The following is a 20,210-nucleotide window of genomic DNA, read 5'->3' on the forward strand; positions in this document are numbered from 1 at the left end:
TTGACGTCGCTTGTCTTCTTGTGTAGCCAATTGTTGTTCATGAAGGGATGCTAGTTGCTGCAGTTCATGGACTGCCGTTTGTAGCTCTCCTATCTGGCGTGTATGGCCGCTTGCAGTGCATTCCACAGTCCCTAATCGTGTTGAGAGGCCTTTCAGATCCTCTCTTATCGTGGCCACTTCTGCGGATATTTTACCGTGATGTGCAGCCATAAGCTCTGTAATAGCCTCCATAGTCACCGGAGTGGGTGCTGGTGCGACCACGCGTGGCCTGACTGGCGGCGGTGGGGCTCTGGTCGGCATGAAGCTCTCTTCTCCGTCGTCCGACGTGCTGTCCGAGAAATCGGAGCATCCACCGTGTAAGGACGCCATTGTTGCTCCGGCCGTCTCGTGGGCCTGCTTCCACATATCCCCAATATTCATTCCCAGACGGGGTTTGTCCGGCTTTTGCTTTTTCGTTTTTCTGCCCATGAGGGTCGGGTAAGTCGTGGGGTACTCTGGGGGGTGTTTGGGTTGTGATCGGGTGTCGTTTGCCGCAATTAATCAAGTTTGGAGTCGGGAGCTCTGCGGCCATGCGACTGTCTTCGTCCGTTGCTAGACCGGAAGCCCATGGAGGAATATATTAAAGAATCATTAGACAAGGGATTTATTAGGAGATCCTCTTCTCCGGCTGGAGCGGGGTTCTTCTTTGTATCGAAGAAAGAAGGTGATTTAAGACCTTGCATTGATTATAGAGGTCTTAATAAAATCACCATCAAAAATGCTTACCCTATACCATTAATAACAGAATTGTTTGACAGGCTCAAACATGCTACGGTATTCACCAAACTAGACCTTAGAGGAGCATACAATTTAATACGTATAAAAAAGGACCACGAATGGAAGACAGCATTCAACACTAGGTCAGGTCATTATTTGGGCTTTGCAATGCCCCAGCCGTATTCCAAGAATTTATTAATGATGTCTTAAGAGACTTTATTCACTCATTTGTTATTGTGTACTTGGACGACATTTTAATATATTCTACAGATCTACACACTCATCACAGACATGTTACGACAGTTTTAAAGACTCTTCTTGCTAATGGCCTTTATTGTAAACTAGAAAAATGTCTATTCGACCAATCCGAGGTCCAGTTTTTGGGGTATTTGATTTCCGCTAAGGGTTTTCGTATGGATCCCCGGAAGCTCGCTGCTGTCATAGAATGGCCTCTGCCGCAAGGTCTGAAAGCCATCCAGCGTTTTCTGGGTTTCTCTAATTATTATAGACGTTTTATCAAAGGTTTTTCGTCTATTGTAGCACCTATTTTCGTATGACTAAAAAGGATGGCAATACACGTGCCTGGTCTACCGAGGCACTTCAGGCTTTTGACTTTCTTAAGACTACGTTCGCCTCTGCACCTATTTTACAGCATCCTGTCCCCTCATTGCCCTATATACTTGAGGTTGATGCTTCCGATATAGGGGTAGGTGCTGTCTTATCCCAAAGAGAGTCTCCTGACAAGCCGTTGCATCCGTGTGGCTTCTTTTCTAAACAACTGTCCAAAGCAGAAAAGAATTATGATGTGGGTAATCGCGAACTCCTTGCTATCATTTTAGCACTCAAAGAATGGAGACATTTGTTAGAAGGCACTAAGGATCCCATCCTCATATTTACGGATCATAAGAACCTGTCCTACCTTAGCGAAGCTAAAAGATTGTCTTCCAGGCAGGTTAGGTGGTCACTGTTCTTGTCCCATTTCAATTATATAATCACCTATAGGCCAGGTGATCAGAACACTAAAGCGGACGCTCTGTCCAGACAGTTTGAAACTGTTGACAAACAGGAGATTGATGTTACTTCTGTCATTCCCCCAGACAGGATAATAGCAACTACTGTATTGTCTATATCCTCGTCCCTCTTGCAGGCCATACAAGCGAAACAAAGCATGGCACCTAGCGAGAGGCCTAATGATAAATTGTTCGTTGACGTTCCCGAGAGACGGGATATTTTGTCACTATATCATGATACTAAGACTGCTGGACATCCTGGTATTTCCAAAACAGTGTCAGCTGTTTCTCGGTATTTTTGGTGGGATTCCTTACGAAAGGATGTCACTGACTATATAAGTGCTTGTACTACTTGTGCCTGTATGAAATCCTCTCGTAGAGTTCCTTGTGGGCTGTTGCATCCGTTACCCGTTCCCGAGAGACCTTGGTCCAACCTATCTATGGATTTTATTGTTGAATTACGACCCTTCGAATGGTAACACAGTCATCCTGATGATAGTTGACCGGTTTTCCAAAATGGCTCACTTTGTGTCTCTTCGCAAGTTGCCCACATCCAAGGAACTGGACCTTATCTTCGCTAGAGAAGTATTTCGGTTACATGGCATTCCCTTATCTATTGTGTCCGACAGGGGTAGCCAATTTATTTCCAGGTTCTGGAGAGCCTTTTGTACAGAAATGGGTATTTCTCTCTCGTTTTCTTCCGCTTACCATCCCCAGTCTAATGGATCTGCTGAACGTGCCAACCAGTCTCTGGAGCAGTACCTCCGTTGTTTTGTGTCTCACCATCAGGACAATTGGTCTGACCTGCTTCCTTGGGCTGAATTTGCTCGGAATAACGCCACTCATGATTCTTCCGGCAAAAGCCCTTTTTACGTCGTCTATGGCCAGCATTCCGTTGTTCTCCCGGCTGCATTCTCCTCACAGGGCATGCCAGTTCTGGATGAGCATTTGGCTGGTTTGCGTAATACTTGGGAACAGGTTCAGCGTTCTTTGGTTGACTCTGCTGCTCGCCAGAAGGCTCAGGCTGACAAGCATCGCAGAGCGGCTCCTTCCTATGTTGTGGGGGACAGAGTTTTGCTTTCCACGCGGAATATTCGCCTCCGGGTGCCTTCTATGAAATTGGCTCCCCGCTTCATTGGTCCTTATCGTATTATACATAAGGTTAATCCTGTTTCTTATGCCTTGGGTCTGCCTAAGAATCTGCGCATACCTAATGTTTTTCACACCTCGTTGTTGAAGCCTTACGTGCGCAACCGCTATACCCGGCATGCTCCTCCTCCTGTCTCTGTGGAGGGTCATGAGGAATTCGAAGTGTCTGTTCTTGACTCTCGTTTCCTTAGGGGTCGGCTTCAGTGCTTGGTACATTGGAAGGGTTATGGGCCTGAGGAGCGCAGTTGGATTTCTGCTGATGCTGTTCATGCTCCCCGACTTGTGCATTCTTTCCATTCACGTTTTCCTGCCCGACCTAGTCCTGCCCGCCCGGAGGGCGTGTCCTCAGGGGGGGTACTGTAGCGTTACTCACCTTTCCCAGGGGCCGGCCGCGGTCCTCTCTTCAAGCCGCGCGCGGTCCTGTGGCTGCACGAGCCGCGCACGGCTCATCCGACGCTTCAGACAGGAAGGCGGGCAGTGACCGCGAGATGCGGTCACATGTCCCGCCTGAATCTAAGAGCGCGCCGCGAGTCTCGGGCGCACTCTTAAAGAGACAGTGGGAGCCTAAATTGCAAAAAGGCTCCCATTGGCTCCTGCCATGCCAATCACCCCATACACTTACCTTTTGGGGGTGTGGAAGTGACAGGAGCCAATCACATTAGTTTAAAGGCTACTTATACTTACCCTTTTTCCTTAGTTCCTTGCCCTATCGTGGTTTCTGCTACAGTTCCCTTTAGCGCTTGTGGTGTTCAGTTGTGTTCCTCCGTATTTGACCTTGGCTTTGTATTCTGACTTCGTTTTCGCTTTATCCTTGTCTGTTCTGTTTGCCGGCTTGCTGATTCCTGTGTACCAGACCCCGGCTAGTTCTCGTTTACGCTGTCTCTTTGTGCCCTTGACCTCGGATCGTTCCTGACTCTGTACTTCTCCTATATACGTCGAGTCCGGCCACTCTAAGGTCCGGTAGACGTATCTCTCCTCTGTGCTGTCTTCTGTTTGGCTGGATCCTGCGTGTAGGGGTATATTCTCGTTACAGAGGAAGCCTGATGCAGAGGAAGGAGGAGCAGGGAGAGCCTGGGACAGAGGAAGGAGGAGCAGGGAGTGCCTGGGGCAGAGGAAGGAGGAGCAGGGAGAGTCTGGGGCAGAGGAGATGCAGAAAGAGCCTGGGGTATGAGTAAGTGCTAGGGAGCATGGAGAGCATGGGGCAGAGGAGGAGCTTGGCGAGCCTGGAGCAGAAGAAATAGTAGCAAGGAGTGCCTGTGGCAAAGGAGAAGATGGGGAGCCTGGGGCAGAGTGAAGCAGGGGAGCCTGGGGCACAGTGAAGCAGGATAGCCTGGGGCAAAGGAAGGAGCAGCAGGGGGATCCTGGGGCAGAGAAAGGATGAGCAGGGAGAGTCTTGGGTAAAGGATGAGCAGGGAGAGCTTGGGGCAGAGGAGGAAGAAGCAGGGAGAGCCAAGAGCAGAAGAGAAGCAGGGAGAACCTGGAGCAGAGCAGGGAGAGCCAAGGGGTGAGAAAATGGGGAGATGTGGCAGAGAAAAACGTATACATTTGAAATAACAGCAACTATATTAATTACAAAAAAATTCTAATATAAGGGGTGCAATTTATGGAAATTGACTGCCAAGGGATACTCAAGTGAAAAAAGGTTGGGAACCACTTATCTAGACTACAATGTTTTTCTGGTTTGAAAAAAGAATAGGCACTGGTATGACTGGTTATCTAAAATAGTTAAATTCTCTAATTCAATATCAGCATTTCAAGATGGAGTGAATTCATTGCCTCTGAGACCTTCTGCACACTGGCACACAAGGATTGACCTGATGGATGCTTACTTAACACTTACAATTCAAGGGATTTACTTAAATTTTTATGGAAGGGCCAGAAAAGGTGTTTCACCTGCCTCAGTTCCAGCCTCTCATCAGCTCCTTGGTTTTTCATAGATGAGACAGGTGGTAGCATACCTTCAAAGCAGGGGAGTTTATCTAAATATTTAGATGCTATTTTTATTTTGTCTCCAAGTGTTCACTCCCTACATTCTCACATTTATTTGACTTTACATCTGCTCACCAGTTTGGGTTTTCTTATCAATTGGGAAAATTAAATTTGGTAAGATCTCAAAAGATTAAATTTATAAGCTTCTTGATACATTCAATAGGCAAAAATCTCGATCTTCCAAAATCAAAATTACCCAACATAAAGAGAGAAACTAGTAGTACGTTGTCTTGACACATGTTGACAATCAGAAATTTAGTGAGAATCATTGGCCTGCTAACATCTTCCATTCAAACCAATTCCCAGACCCCCTTTTATACAAAGTGTTAAAATTCATGAAAAATAAAAACATATTTGCAGGGGCCTTTGTTGTCCAGCACCTGACTGACACCAGAGAGGAACCACCCACCGCACATAGGTAACATTGCTGAGAATTATTCTAGCAATATTTCTTTTTTATTTCATGTGGCTAATTTGAGAATGAAAATAAAAATAAATATATCCTCCTGAAATCAGGGCATTTAGTCTCCATAGCCCCCAGAAAGGCCTATAGACACACAGCAAGTCAATAATACATAATATATGAGGTTTGTATATTATATCACTCCATACTTGCAGTTGTTAATGTATTTTCAACTGTCAAAATGAAAATAAAGTAATGTAGACAGTATGGCAATGAATAAATATCAAAAGGAATTGAAAGCAATCTGATTCCAATATATGGTAAAAGAGCAGTGATAGCAAAGTCTATGAATACAACAAATAAGATGTAAAGGGGCTCTCTCTTGAACTAACAGAATGAAGGAATAGGACCTGGCCAAGATAAGTAACTGCTATACATATGAGCAGAAAACAACAAAAAACATTGTGGAATGTAGATTTATTGGTGGATTTTGTTGTAGTACACACCGTTTTAATGACTTTTCTGGTGTAATTTTTGGAGAGCCATCTGTGTCAAGCCAGTCCATGCAAAAACCATGAGCTAATTTAAGCCTAAATTGTATAGATATATTTTTTAAAAATTTGCCAATCTTTTATTGAGACATGCGATCATATTACATTTAGAGAAGACATTTTAATATAGACATTACTTGTTATCGTTAGGTACATAAATAATGCATATCACATGTCCCAAGCATTTTGTGGGGAGGTTAACCCCTTAATGACACAACTTCTGGAATAAAAGGGAATCATGACGGAATATATCCATCGTCTGTCCTTAAGGGGTTAATATTGGGGGGTGGGGGTCAATTGAATATTTTTAAAAACTATTTAATATTTTCAAATAGACATATAAAAGTATTTCTGATAAATATTAATATATTTAAAAAAATCATATATAAATATATCAAAACGGCAAACAAAGAAAAGGATGGGACTGCGCCAGTAGGCAAGGTAACTACTGGCGCTACTGGCGCAGTCCCATCCTTTTCTTTGTTTGCCCTTTCCATTTATATCACGGACAAGTGAGGGAGTCCTTGTTTGGGATTGCTGCCTTGTGTACTTCCTTTTGATATATTAGCGCTGACTCTATTTCCTGTTTTTTTTCCGATAAAAATATATCAATATAACAAAATATATCTGACTAAAACACAATTTAAATATTTTTCATAGTATTAAATCATTTGAAAAACATATCCAACAATATTAAATTGAGACCTTAGTATGACAGACTCCATACCTTTAGAAGGGACAATAGATATTTTATTTGCTAAAGTGAGAATTCACTTGAAATTAAAGTGCTTTTCAAATTTAAGGCCACAGTAGCCAAACTGGGAGCATAACTTGCTTGCAGGGTTATTCACAGGAGAATTCAAAGTGAATTTTAAAATTTAGGCCAAAATAGCTAAACTAGAAGCATAGCTGACTCCGATTTTTTTCCAATTCTGCTATTTTGGCCTTAAATTTGAAATTCACTTTGCTAAATAATCATGTTCAAAAGCGTTTCCAGTTCAGCTATTTTAACCTGAAATTTGAAATTCCCTTTGAATTGATATTGAATTATTACTTTAGTAAGTTCACTTCTGTTTTGCCCAGATTATTAATTTAATCATTATTGCTATGGTTTGCAAAGAGTCTCACCTGGGTTTTCCCACCAGTACTTTCTTGGACAGCACTACGGGATAGAGCCGTGGTGGCACACGTGCAAGAAAAAGCTCCACTGAACAAATTAGTGATTCCAAATGCGATTAATTCCTGTCAATGAAAAAGTACTAAATTAAAATATTTGAAATTACAGAATTTTAAATATATGTAGTATTTAGGGAAGCTTCAAAATCCAATTGAAGCGGCTTCACAATGTACCAGTCTGAGGAAATAATTACAAAAATGGTACTGTCTTCTTAAAAACCTGCAGCTCTTACTATATTGCTACTATCGGTATGCCCAGTACCATTCCTGTTAGCTTAGTCCTTCCCTAGTATCATTTCAGAATAGAGAAGATATAATATGGATGTCCCCATTGCTTTTATCATTCAGTTTGCTCAAAAAGACACAGTTTAAGGAAAAGCCTAATTATCATTAGGAAAACATCATTTGGACCATTTGGCAAGGTATACAAGGTGATTTTAAGTAGCAATGTAAAATGTAAAACTATTTTTTTGTGTATGGAACTACGAAACGGGTGGAGGATTTGAATTGGACCAATAGAACACAGCAGAAGTAGGACGCCCACTGGACCACCAATGGACTTTTGGGATAAGCCCTATTTAAAGGGACTCGTAGGTGGGATTTTCAGGCGTTATTGTTGTTATTATTTTAACTTCTTGGTCCCTGAGGAAGTCCCATTACTGGGACGAAATGCGTAGGACCTATTGCTACATTTTATACTTGAATATTAATTTTATTGCCAAATACAGCTGCTTAGTTACCCACTATTCAGAGTCCTGTTGGTTCCTATTTCACAGTGGTGACTACATATCCTGAAAGGAGACTATAGTCCCCCACTTCCATCAGAGGAAGCACCCTTAAAGCACTTTTAATTTTAACTCCTGTGAGTGCAATCTATTGCAGTATTTATTCAGATATTACTGTCTTACATTATGTTCTGTTTATTTATTTGTTTCTAGGTTATTTCAGCTGTATCCCTATCTTTGTATATATCTTGCCAATACTTAGAAATGCATGTCCCGGGTGTGCTCCCAGTTCCTCTTTTTTTGTGTTGAATTGGAATTCAAACCAGATTCCTATTGGGCTGTGCACACCGCCAATTCACTATAGATGCCCCTTTGGAAGTGACCACATGAAAGCATAAATTAAGGCAAGTCTCTGGAAGCAGTTTAAACAGTAAGTATTGCAGTTATCATGTTAATCTGCCATGTTAAAATGAGTGTAGGACCCACCGATATTGGGGTACTGTGACATAGTGGTGGGCTTAACACAATATGGCAACATGGTAAGCTCATTGAGCAGGGCCCTCAACCCCTCTGTTCCTGTGGTCCATTTGTCTGGTTACAATTTGCTGGCGCTATATAAATAATAAAATAATAATAATAATAAACATTTCCAAGTCCCCCTTTTATTACTGTAGCTATGTGTGACAGATTTTTTTCAATTATTAGTTTTAGGTGACTAATTTACTTTATTATTGTATTATATACATAATTAGTTACTTGGAATATATACCTGGTTTCCATCAATCTCATAGTTATATTTTGTTGCATATGCTTTTCCCACAGACACAACTATGGCATATGCTACTATTCCAATGGAAAAAGCTGAACCAAGAATCTGTGGAAACATGCTCCAGTCAGGAGCCATTGGTGGAGTGAACCTGAAATAAATAATGAAAACAGTTAGAGATGGTTTTTTGTACATCTGTGATTATGTATGAAGTTTTTTTTGCTTATTTTTGTCCCTGCATACAGAGTTACTCCAAGCTCCATGACCACTTCTGGTTTTTGAAGTGGTCACGGAGGAAGTAATCTGTATGTGCAGCATTTCTGCTTAAAACGCTGCAATTACAGAGATATTTGCAGTTTTGTGCCGGGGCTAGTTGCACCCCTGACACATGTAACTTAGGCTCTCCAGAACTCTGCTAACTCTGTGCAATAAATATGTCTGTTGTAACCGCGCAATGTGCTCCAGTGACAGACGTAATAAGCTTCTACCCTTGCAGCTAGCGCTGGGAGCATTAGCCTGCAAGGGGAAGCGTAGATCTCCCCTCCTTCCCTGCAATGTGAGTTTTGTTTATTTTAAATATTCTCCTCCCTCCCTTGTTCATCCCCTGATCCTTCCTTAGCTACCTTCCCCAGCATGCTTCTCTAGGAAGGCAGTGGGGGGAACTCTGTTCGGTGCTGGATTCCAAGTTTCATCTCTATTTTCAGGGTACTTTACTTCAAAAGCAGAGAGAACATGCTAACAGTGCCCAATAGGGTGTGTTTAAATAAAATAGCCTATTTATAAAAAAAAAAAAAAAAAGTTGGATTTCTTTCCATATGGAAGTACTTTCCATATATAATGGTGTAAACCTGAATCTATTAATCCTTAAATAACCAAATTGAGAATAAATGTTTTTATTTTCATGTATTTTGCAAAATGAAATCTAGTTGATTGAAGTCTCACCCATATTTATGCTCTTCCTATGACTACCAGCGTATAGAGGAACACATTTCACTGCAAGATGCCACAAGTCACTGTAAATTTGCTGAAAATGTAAGCTTACCCCCTGCTTTTAAACAGTACAGGATGTTTCAATGGGCCATTACATTCCTAAAGTGTGCGAGGGGGGGAGGAGTAAATGGACTCTTCTTTCTCTGCCAGTGTTATATAAGCAGTCCAGCGATTGATAAAGATTGCTATAGCCAGGGCAGCCATCAGGGGGTTACAAGTAGTACACCTGGAAGGGGCCCGTACCACATATTTTCAAAATAAACAAATGAATATATATTTGGATCTCGAATATTGATAAACATATATATAGCTGCAGAGAAGAAGATCAAAGATCTCCCTCCCTGCACATTGCATGCTTCAACACAGAGAGATGGAGGCCAGGAGACTATCCCTATGCTTCTACAATCAGTCCTCTCGTGAGCCCTGGCTGTCAGAGCGTTGCAGCTAGTTACCATGGCAATGCTCCCACGCTGCACAATTACTGGACTTGCAAGAACATTTTATAATGAATAAGTGATGCAGAATATGTTGGCGCTGCATTAATGATAATATAATAATAATAATAACTTACCCACTGGGAATGTTCTTTACAATGTTTGCATTATAAGTTTCCTCCAGATTTGCCCCATAGGAAATTCCAGTAGCTACTATAGCCTACAATGGAAATTTGGTAAATCCATAGAGATAAAAATTTGGTAGTTTATAATAAACATGGGAATAACTATAGGAACTGATTTTAAGTAACTTACCACTATCAATTCTATAGGAACAGGAATACGTAGAATATGCTTGCATCGTTCATTTAATTCTTTCACTGTCAAACATATGGCCAATGCTATAAGCCCAGCTGTGAGATCAGCAACATTTGTCTTTGAAATGTGGGAACAAACCTCATTCAGTGTCTGAAAATGTATAAAAAATATGTTTTAATCAGAGGAAATAAATATAGCGTTTCTTAGCAGCAGACCACTGAAAACTACAAATAAGAAATGAAGCATATATTGCAGTTTGTTAAAGGAACACTTCAATGGATTTTTTGTATTGTTTTTAACAATTTAGTGGGTATATCCCCAATGAAAACATGCATTAATATAATTATGCATTTTTTTCACATGGGTATATTTAAAATCAGCTTGCAAATGCTGCAGAGTTCCTGGCTGCAGCCTTAGCAAGCCCTCTCCTAACCCTGACTAAACTTTATGTAGCTGTCCAATCAAAGACCTCAAAATGCAGCTCAATGAGAAGTCTTTGCTTTGAGCAATTCCCTGGCTATTGAGTTTATCACCACTTAGCTAATCAAACCAGTAAGCTACATGATCATTTTTATGATTGTGTAACAAGGTTAATTCATAAAAAGGCCAATTTCTATTCAAATCTACACTACTTTTTAGTGGAAACACTCTTCATACATAAAGCACATCAGCAAGATAGAGTGCTTTAGATGTTTGGGGAGATTCTTTAACAAAATAGGTTTACCATGTGTATTGTATCTTTCCTAAAATACATATTTTCTCTGCCATGCTTTAGTAAAAGATATGACCTTCATATGGCCTTGAGATACACCTTTTAATGTCAGGAGAAGATAAAATGCAACATTACAAAACAAGATATTGCACGCACTTGAAATATGGCTGAAATACAATAATTAATCAATATTGTTTGATGCAAGTAAATTAAAGTAAAGCTATTTTTTTATGTTTACTTAATAGTTAGAAATAAGGAAATATATTAACCAAGATATACAATAGTTAACCACTGCTCATTTGGTATACATTCTCTTATACTTACATAGATCAATGCAAATTGTTCCATGTGACCAGTATTTTCAAGTTTAATATTTAACTTTAGTTTTAAATTAACAAATACAAAGCTGTTTTAAGGATGTAAGGAATATCTCTTACTTTTAATGTGTTAGGTAATTTTATTAGGGTAGTCAAATGCTGCCCAATCTGCCCAATATAGGTTTCTTTGCAATACTTATTCCATTCCAAGTCTGTTTAGAATTTCTGTTGCACAACTCCTAGGATCCATATTTGTCTGTAGATCTGCAGTTAGATTTGAATTAGAATGGTATTGTATAACTTTATGGAATGACCCGTTGATGTGCACGGATGCTGAGACCATGCCCCAAGAGCACTATGTATTTTTTCATTTTAAAGATTTTATAAGCCAGTAATGCCTAAAAAGTAGATCCCCAGATGTTTTAAAACTACAACTTCCATCAGGCTTTGTCATTCTAAAAGAATTCTAGAGGCATGCAAAGCATCAATGGAGTTGTAGTTCTACAACATATGGGGATCTACCTTTTGGGCACCCCTGCTTTTAGCAGTAAACAGTATTTTCTTGGACACGGTGACAACTATCATTGCAAGTCGACTTATGAAGTCAAATTACATGTTCTTATGTTACGACCTACCTATTTTTATATTGATTTTTCTAGAGGCAATTTGCTAAAAAAATATTGGAATTTTATTACTTGAACAAATTGCAGAACCTACCGTAATTGTGAACATTAATGTTGGCCTTTTTTTTTTGTTCTGCTTAACAGTGGCCATGATGGACTATATAACATTTGTAAATGATTTAATATTTTTAAATAAACTTTTCAAATAATTTAATATTTGCTAAATAATATAACAAAGTAATTTTTGATATTTTTTAGAGATGCTATTTTTTTTTATATATTTTGAAAAAATTATTGTAAAAGTTTATCAAAAAATCTTAAATCATTTGAAAAGCTTATCAAAAAATATTAAATTGAGGCCAATATTTAAAGGGAAAAGATTGATACCTTGTAATCTTATTTTTTTAAAGAAACAGTTAAAAGCATTATGTATACATCTGGATTAAATAAAAGTTTAGCTTAATTACAAGTATGCTGAGTTATGTTTTGCTGCCAGATAATGTTTTTATCCTGTATTTAGTGGCTCGGTCCAGTTTCTACTGCCCTGTACCTGATATTTTACTGAAATCCCTGATACAAGTAACTTCTGGAGGGTGATAAAGTCCTGCTCTCTTTGAGTGACAATGGCATGCAGCAATATCTGGAGTCTAGAGACCCAATGTTATTTATTTATGGAAACTACATATTTTTTCAGTAGTTCATTATTACTTATGATTGGGATGACTAAAAGGTAGACCCCAGCAGTTTGAAGAACTACAAAGCAAATTGTATTTTGATTTTTTTTTGCCAGCCTTGAGGTCAGCAATACAAATGATGGTAGTCTAACTTTAAGCAAGTCTTTCTTCATTGAGCAGAAAACAAATACAACTTATCAGCAGATTTTACACATTTCGTTTCCAAAGACCACACTAAATAACTTTCATTGCTACAAGCTATGATGACTCTCAGTAAACCAACTCTTCTCTTTCATGAACTTGTTCTGGACCAGTGGTCGGTCAAATGATTATATTCAGGAAAATAAAAACCTATACATTTGAATTGTGAACCTGATTTATATCCATGTCAACCAATTGAATTGTTCTGTGAATTGTTTCTGAATCTTAAAATCTGCCTGAAGATAATCTGATACAGTTGCAGTATGTGCTGGAATTCTACAGCCCCAGGCAGTGCTGTGCTAGCCATGAATTACTGTAAGAATAACTCTGAAAATAACTCCAGACTCCTTGTTATGTCATTCAGGAGACCTTCAGTCACATAAAAAAATGTGCGTTCCTAGACTTTCAAACCAAGCAATATCCAATCATGTTTGTCATTTAAGTAACCCTTAGGACCATAACATCAATTCATATAAGGGCATCTGAACAGCTGGGAAATGGCCTGGTGAGCATATATATGCATGTATCTCAGAAAAACAATTATTTATACATGTTGATCTAATTAAAACAATACATAAAAATGTGTTACTATAAAACTGCTTTAATACTCAAATTTATTTAACAAAGTATAAAAAAGCAGAAATGTCTGATACACTCAAACCTTCGACTGACATGCTTTGAAGCCTAAAATGACAAATTGGTATTTACTTACATATATAATGCTAAACACTCCAACATGACTTTTTGTGGGAACATTAAACAGGAACTTTATCTGTGATACCACAACATGGAAAGCAGCAGCCGTAGTAAAACCTCGAACTAACGGATCAGCCAGGTACCTGACGATGAATCCGAACTGAAGAGCTCCGAGTACCAACTGAAGACAGAGCAGAAATCAAATTCTTACATTTTGTCAGAAAACTGGATTTTACACTTAGCAATTCACTAAACCCCATTTATCCTCTAGAATAAATTGTAAGCTCACACATCTTGCATAGTACCTTGTGGTAGATTGTAGCCCACAGGCAGGGTTCTCTTCTCCTTTAATATCAGTGTGTCTATCTATTTCCTGTTGGTATAATTACCAATGTTCTTTTTACATAAATTAAAGGGACACTATTGTCACCAAACCAACTTTAGTTTAATGAAGCAGTCTTGGTGTATAGATAATGACCATGCAGTCTCACTGCTCAATTATCTGGCTTTTAGGAGTTACTTTGTTTATTCAGCCCATTGTTTAATTAATTCTTTTTTTTTCAGCCCTAGTTACACCTCCATGTATTGCCTTTGTAAACACTTCCTATAAAGAGACATCTAATGTTTACACTTCCTTTATTGCAAAAAAAAATTAATTTAGAATATATCTCCTCCACTGCTAATAGCTTAATGATGCAGTTTATTTGTATAGACCATGGCACTGCAGTCTCACTGCTCAATTCCCTGCCATGTAGGAGTTAAATCACTTTGTTTATATAGCCCTAGTCACACCTTCATATAACTTACACAGCCTTCCTAAACACTTCCTATAAAGAGATATCTAATATTTAAACTTAATTTATTGTGCAGCTTGTTTATCTAGAATTTTTTTTATCTCCAGCTCTGTTCAAGTTACAGAGCAGGTGATAAAACATTTAAAGGGACACTGTAGGCACCCAGACCACTTCAGCCCATTGAAGTGGTCTGGGTGTCAACTCCTATCACCCTTAACCCTGCAAGTGTAATTATTGCAGTTTTTACAAACTGCAATAATTACTTTCCAGCGTTAAGTCCTCCTCTAGTGGCTGTCTACCAGACAGCCACTAGAGGGACTTCCTGATTCTTAGAAGACTTTTGGTCATCTGAACGATGCTGGACGTCCTCATGCTGTGCATTAAGGAACCTCCAGCATCGTCGGAATCCTCGTAGAAAAGCATTGAGGAGCGTGGACGGAGCCTGACTCAGCGCCGAGGGACATCGGCGCTGGATTCAGGTAAGTGTCTGAAGGGGTTTTAACCCTTTCAGCATCATGGGATGATGGGCAGGAGGGAGGGGAGCACTCCAGGATTCTACAGTGCCAGGAAAACGGGTTTGTTTTCCTGGCACTGGAGAATCCCTTTAAATCATGTGATTATAATATAACCCATGAAGAGAAACAAAAGTGACTTAACTCATTAATGGCAGATAATTGAGTCATGATCTATAAACCCATACAGCTTCATTAAGATAACGTTTTTTTGGTGACTATAGTGTCCCTTTAAGTGCTGTGGATAAGGGTGCTCTATAAGAATTGTTCAATAAATAAATCTACACATATCTTTCTCCATTGGAAAATGATGGTACTTGAAGGGATGACCATGTGGTATTAAAGGGGGGACCATGTGGGGTTATTCACCTAGTAAACAGGTTGGTCATAGTGGTATGATTAACATGTTAGGTTCACATCAACTTGATCATATGCATGCCCTGGAAAAATAAACTATTCAACATCCCTGCATTTCACAAACAGTATTCAATAAGTTCAATACGTCATGGTTTTCTTTTTTTCTAACAGTATATAAATCAGTTTCTACCAAACAAAGTGCAAATATTTTAACTCAACATGTAGTACAGTTATAGTAATATATAAAAGTTATTCACTAAAGTGAGAATTCAAAGTGAATTTAAAATTTAGCTGTTTTAGATAATCTTTCCAGTTTGTCTATTACCGTAAATTTACCGTAAATAACCCTGACAGTCATTGCTTTGTCTAGTTCAGGGATAGGCATTTCTTAGCACTCCAGATGTTGTGGACTACATCTCTCATAATACTCTTGCAGCGATAATCCTGGAAAAGGATCAAATCATGAAATCATTAGGATAGCCTTAAAAAGGCACAAAATGTAGGGCAGAGCTAACTGGCAAGCTGATCGGACGCATGGCGCTTGTGCTCCGACAGAAAAACGCAAATAACGAGCTACAAAGCATTTCTTGGTTGTACTCAGAGCCCTGACGGTACCCACTATACCTAATAATCCATGGGGAAAGACTCTAAGAAACTCCGCGGGCTGAGTGAGGGACATACCCGCGATATTGGCCAGCTCCTCTCACAAGTCTGCAAGCCTAAGATGGCAGACTTCCTACCAGACTTGGCACAGGACTCCCTGTCAGCCACTGAAGATGATGACATGGGCTTTGTAACACCACTAAACCCATCTAGCAGGGGCAAGGTGGTGCCTCCAAAACAATCCGATCTCCCCTTGGCTACTAAAGCAGATCTAACCAACATGGTGTCAGACTTCAAGGCCTTTTTCTCCTCTGAGATGGACGTGCTGAAAGAGGACTTGAACAACCTGTCACGACAAATAACCCAAACAGGCAGTGGATAACCCGGTGAGAAAACGTATTGCCGGACCTTAGAATGGACAGGTTTCACGTAGATAGAATAGTCGAGGATAGCCAAAGATAAGGAACAACCAGATATCAGGATAACGATAAGGAATAGCCGAGTCAGGGAACCAGAAAACAGGATGAACGAGAAAACAAGCCGAGTCAGGATACCAGAACGAAGAATAGTCAAAAAACACAAGCTGAGTCAAAATACCAAGATACACAGACAGAATAAAGCTAGCACTAGAGGGGACAACCAGTGAACCACAATAGGGCACTGGACAATAGCAAAAGGCGCCCTTTTATAGTGGAGTGTCTATTGCTTCAGAATCCACGTCCCCAAAACATCAGGGAGTGTGGAATATTTCGCATTTTCGCGGCATAGCGCCAGGTCATAAGAGGGGGCGTGTGTGGAGCGGTTGGCGGTTGGCATGCCGTGCCGTAGCCTGGAAGAGTCGGCACCCGGAGCTACACATCACGGGTCCGTGGGAGAAAGGAAAGGTATCGTGAAACTAAAAGGCCTCATGCGGGCTACAGAGGAAGAGGTCCATCACCTAAGAGTCAAACAAGACACCTCTTCATCCCATATACAGGAACTCTCCAGTAGCTGCTCACAACTGAGTGCCAAAGTGCAGCAATTGGAGGATGCAGTGCGGCAACGCAATCTGAAGGTACGGGGGATACCTGACGCCATAAATGCAGCTGAACTACCTCAGTATATTAGGAGGCTATTTTCAACTATTCTAATGCCCAAAACAAGCTAAGGGACTGACCATGGAGGGAATTTACCGCATACCGGGGCAAACTCTTTTTACTTTCTGTTATCTCTAGTGGTATACGTATAACTCAGATCTTAGACATGTTTTCCTAGAATATTATCATGTAAAAAATGTGCAGCCTTACTAAATGCCACATCAATGTTTCCAACATCCTGTAATGTTTATGCTTGTAAATGCTGTTGTGGCTTCTCAAGCTGTCTGTTACCACTTGCACACTAAATAATAAAGAATAAATAAAAAAAAATGACAAAAATAAAAAAGTCTCAGAATGTAACAAGTTTGCTCTCTTTGATTGTATTGAATTACATAATCGTGTACAAAGAGATGCACAACAAGCCCTAGAGATTAAACACAAATTTGTCTAACACTAGCCCTTACCTATACTGTCTGGAGTCTACAGTTTTCAAAAGTACAGGGCTGCATTCTAGTAGCAAGGAGCTTTAAGGCTTCTGAGCATACTATAAACATTATAGGTAGGCAGCAATAGGTGCCTGTTTTTTGTCAAGAAGCTGTGCCTACTTTGTAACATGCAAACTTTTCTAGGTTTCTTATAAATTACTATAAGCATTTCATTTTTACATTTGTACTTCTATTGACTGTATATTTCAAAATAAATTCAGTGAACTCTGTAACCTCAAATGTATTTAACCTCTCACTGTTTCTACAAAGGAGTGACAAATATATGTTTTCGAAATAAATGGAATGCTTATTTTTTATTTATTTTTAAAACTGTAGCAAAGGGGTTAAACACATTTAAAATGATCCATTTACGGTAAATTGTAGACTTCACCGAAAGCTAGCTAATTTGGATAAATGTTTCTAAATGCAGTGTTTACTCTGTGTAACAAAGGAAGGGAGTGCGATTACCTGTATGATTCCAATTAAGAAGCTGAGTGTTCCCGCAACAAGGACTCTGGCTGCGTCTCTGGCGTCGGTGTCTATCACTGTTCCATTTAATCCCGTAGAGTTGGCAATTATAAACTTTTCATCTGGAGCAATGTTTACTACAACTGTTCCTACCATCAAACTAATTATGGGAAATGGTCCTGTTGATACAAGTAGATACAATGCAAAAAGTGCAAAAAAACAAGAAAATATAGAACAAGATAGGCATGCTTTAATAATATATAGTCCATACTGAACTAACTGCAAACTATGTTTGCGAGTTGAGCTGAATCCTCACGTGCTACTACTGTGATTTCTCACATTTTCTTGCAGATTGATCATCAATACTAAGCTATAACATGTTGACATCTAGATTAATTTTGTAAGTTCTGCTAAATTCATGAAATTGACTAAAAGCTGATGAGTATTCAATGAATTCTATATTCACCATATATTTACAAGGTTCCCAGATTCTTATTCCCATTGAACTCTTTTCTTGAATTGCATAACATATATACACTAACGCTACTCCCCTTTTTTTGCCTGTTTGTCTTTTTTGGCTCAACTCTGTGTTCCGTGTAAGTAAGCATGCAAGTGGAAATTGTACAATGTATTGTAATGGCTAATTCATAGCATAAGACACCATGAAACAGAACAATTAAAATATAGCTTTTTTGAATTTAGCACAGAAGCTTGTTGGTCACTCATAAAACGAATGAGCCAAGTCTGTGCTGTAGGAAAAAGGTGATAATGGAAGTTCTAACTTAAACATTACGTGAATTGATTTATACCCTTACTAAAATGTTAATAAGTGTACTCAATGCTGAAGTACTGCATATAGGGAAGACTCATTGTAAGGGAAATAGGGCATTGAAAGAAACACATTTGAGTCCAGCTAGTTGGTCCATGCATCCAGGTTCCCTACTAAACTATTATTAAAGGGTCTATTCTTTTATACCAATTGCATTTTTCTGGACTTGAACACTGAATTTTGAACTTGAGTTTTAAACCATTATTTCTTTGTTAGTGACATAGCCCATGTCTATGGGGAGCAATCTCGCGTAGGGTAATAATCCATTGCTGGGCATATAAACTTTTTTTAAAAATAATATTCTATGGTAAAGAAGTGAACTTGCTGAAGAACGGATCACCACATTCAGGCTGGAAACTAAGTATGTGAAGTAACAGAGTGAAACGTGAGATAGGTTTAACCTGTGAGAAACTATCAAGGAGTTCTCTTCTGGGTTATCAATAATCCAACTGTGTAACATTAGCATGTACTTAAAGGAACCTTTTTTAGCAAATACATTTCAAGATCTTCTGGCACTCAGATTAATGTCTGTATTATCTGTCCAAACTTGGACAGTAATAATAAGTTACACGTAGTGGGTCTATTATTGTCATCCAAATGAAACATCCACATATTTGTATGGCAAGATAGTGGTTGGATTTTGGGTGCCAGAATAGCCTCCCTTAAAAACGGTAAGACAGAAAATAAAGTGGGAACACCTAGAAGCACCTTGCTCTCTAACCACTGCAATACATTTAGCAGAACAATGACATTCATAAACAAAACAGTTAGGTTAGAACCTGTTAAAACTGGGGCACTCGGGTCAGGTACTACTGGCAGGCTACACATGATATAACATTAATATTTGATAAATACCATTTTTTTTTTGTGCGAGTAAGGAATTTTATGCAGTTTTTTGAGAGATCTGGACATGTATATAAGGCAGGATTACTTACCAACAGCAATGTGTCTGGATGTCCCCAGAAAGAAATATGTCAGAATTGGAAAGAAAGCTGAATAAAGACCAAATACAACTGGAACTGAAGAAAGCAATGCATATGCCAAGCCTGGAATCAAACAAAATAAAGAGCGCCAGCATTAAAAACACACATAGGTTTAAACAAGTCACTGTTGCTATGTTTTATCAATTTTGAAACAATATGATATGTAATAGTGCTTTTCTATTATATTTAAGTATATATATATATATATATATATATAATAATTAAAAATCTAGTTTTATTGCATCTTCATGGAGCTGACCTGCTTATTCTTGCTTCTGACCAAAGAGTTCTTAAAACATAGGCTCCCCAAAAGCATGATAATCACTGAAAAAAGGTAGTTATGCATTATTGAAATAATACACACAAAGTCTAGCAGAGGTAAGGGATATTAAAGATAGAGGCATGCCATTTAGGATAGAATTGCTAAACTGATCACGGTGAAACAACTTGTTTATATTTATCACAAAATATATTTTTTCATTTGTCAGATAGCTCTGTGAGTATGTTTTGTGAAAGAATAATGGGTTCTCTGATGTGAATGGGTTAAACACTGAATTGGTGGAGTTTTATTAAAAGTTGTTTTGCTTTCCTAACTACAAGTGCCAGTTATAGT

At 39.1% G+C, this 20,210-nt stretch overlaps 1 protein-coding gene across 4 annotated transcripts in view; it reads right to left on the reverse strand.

Annotated features, from left to right (window-relative positions):
- The window catches only part of LOC134602778 (pendrin-like), a 125,934-nt gene that overhangs the window by 84,873 nt on the left and 20,851 nt on the right, over positions 1 to 20,210 (reverse strand). For all 4 annotated transcript variants that reach the window (XM_063448088.1, XM_063448090.1, XM_063448087.1 and 1 more), the window contains exons 4-10: positions 19,550 to 19,660; positions 17,786 to 17,964; positions 13,507 to 13,671; positions 10,265 to 10,417; positions 10,087 to 10,169; positions 8,529 to 8,676; positions 6,987 to 7,100 (exon numbers count right to left, since the gene is read on the reverse strand). In XM_063448088.1, coding sequence (XP_063304158.1) covers positions 6,987 to 7,100; positions 8,529 to 8,676; positions 10,087 to 10,169; positions 10,265 to 10,417; positions 13,507 to 13,671; positions 17,786 to 17,964; positions 19,550 to 19,660 — 953 coding nt within the window. The remainder of the gene's footprint in view (positions 1 to 6,986; positions 7,101 to 8,528; positions 8,677 to 10,086; positions 10,170 to 10,264; positions 10,418 to 13,506; positions 13,672 to 17,785; positions 17,965 to 19,549; positions 19,661 to 20,210) is intronic.

Source organism: Pelobates fuscus, chromosome 3, assembly GCF_036172605.1.
Source record: "Pelobates fuscus isolate aPelFus1 chromosome 3, aPelFus1.pri, whole genome shotgun sequence".
In the NCBI taxonomy this organism is placed as follows: domain Eukaryota; kingdom Metazoa; phylum Chordata; class Amphibia; order Anura; family Pelobatidae; genus Pelobates; species Pelobates fuscus.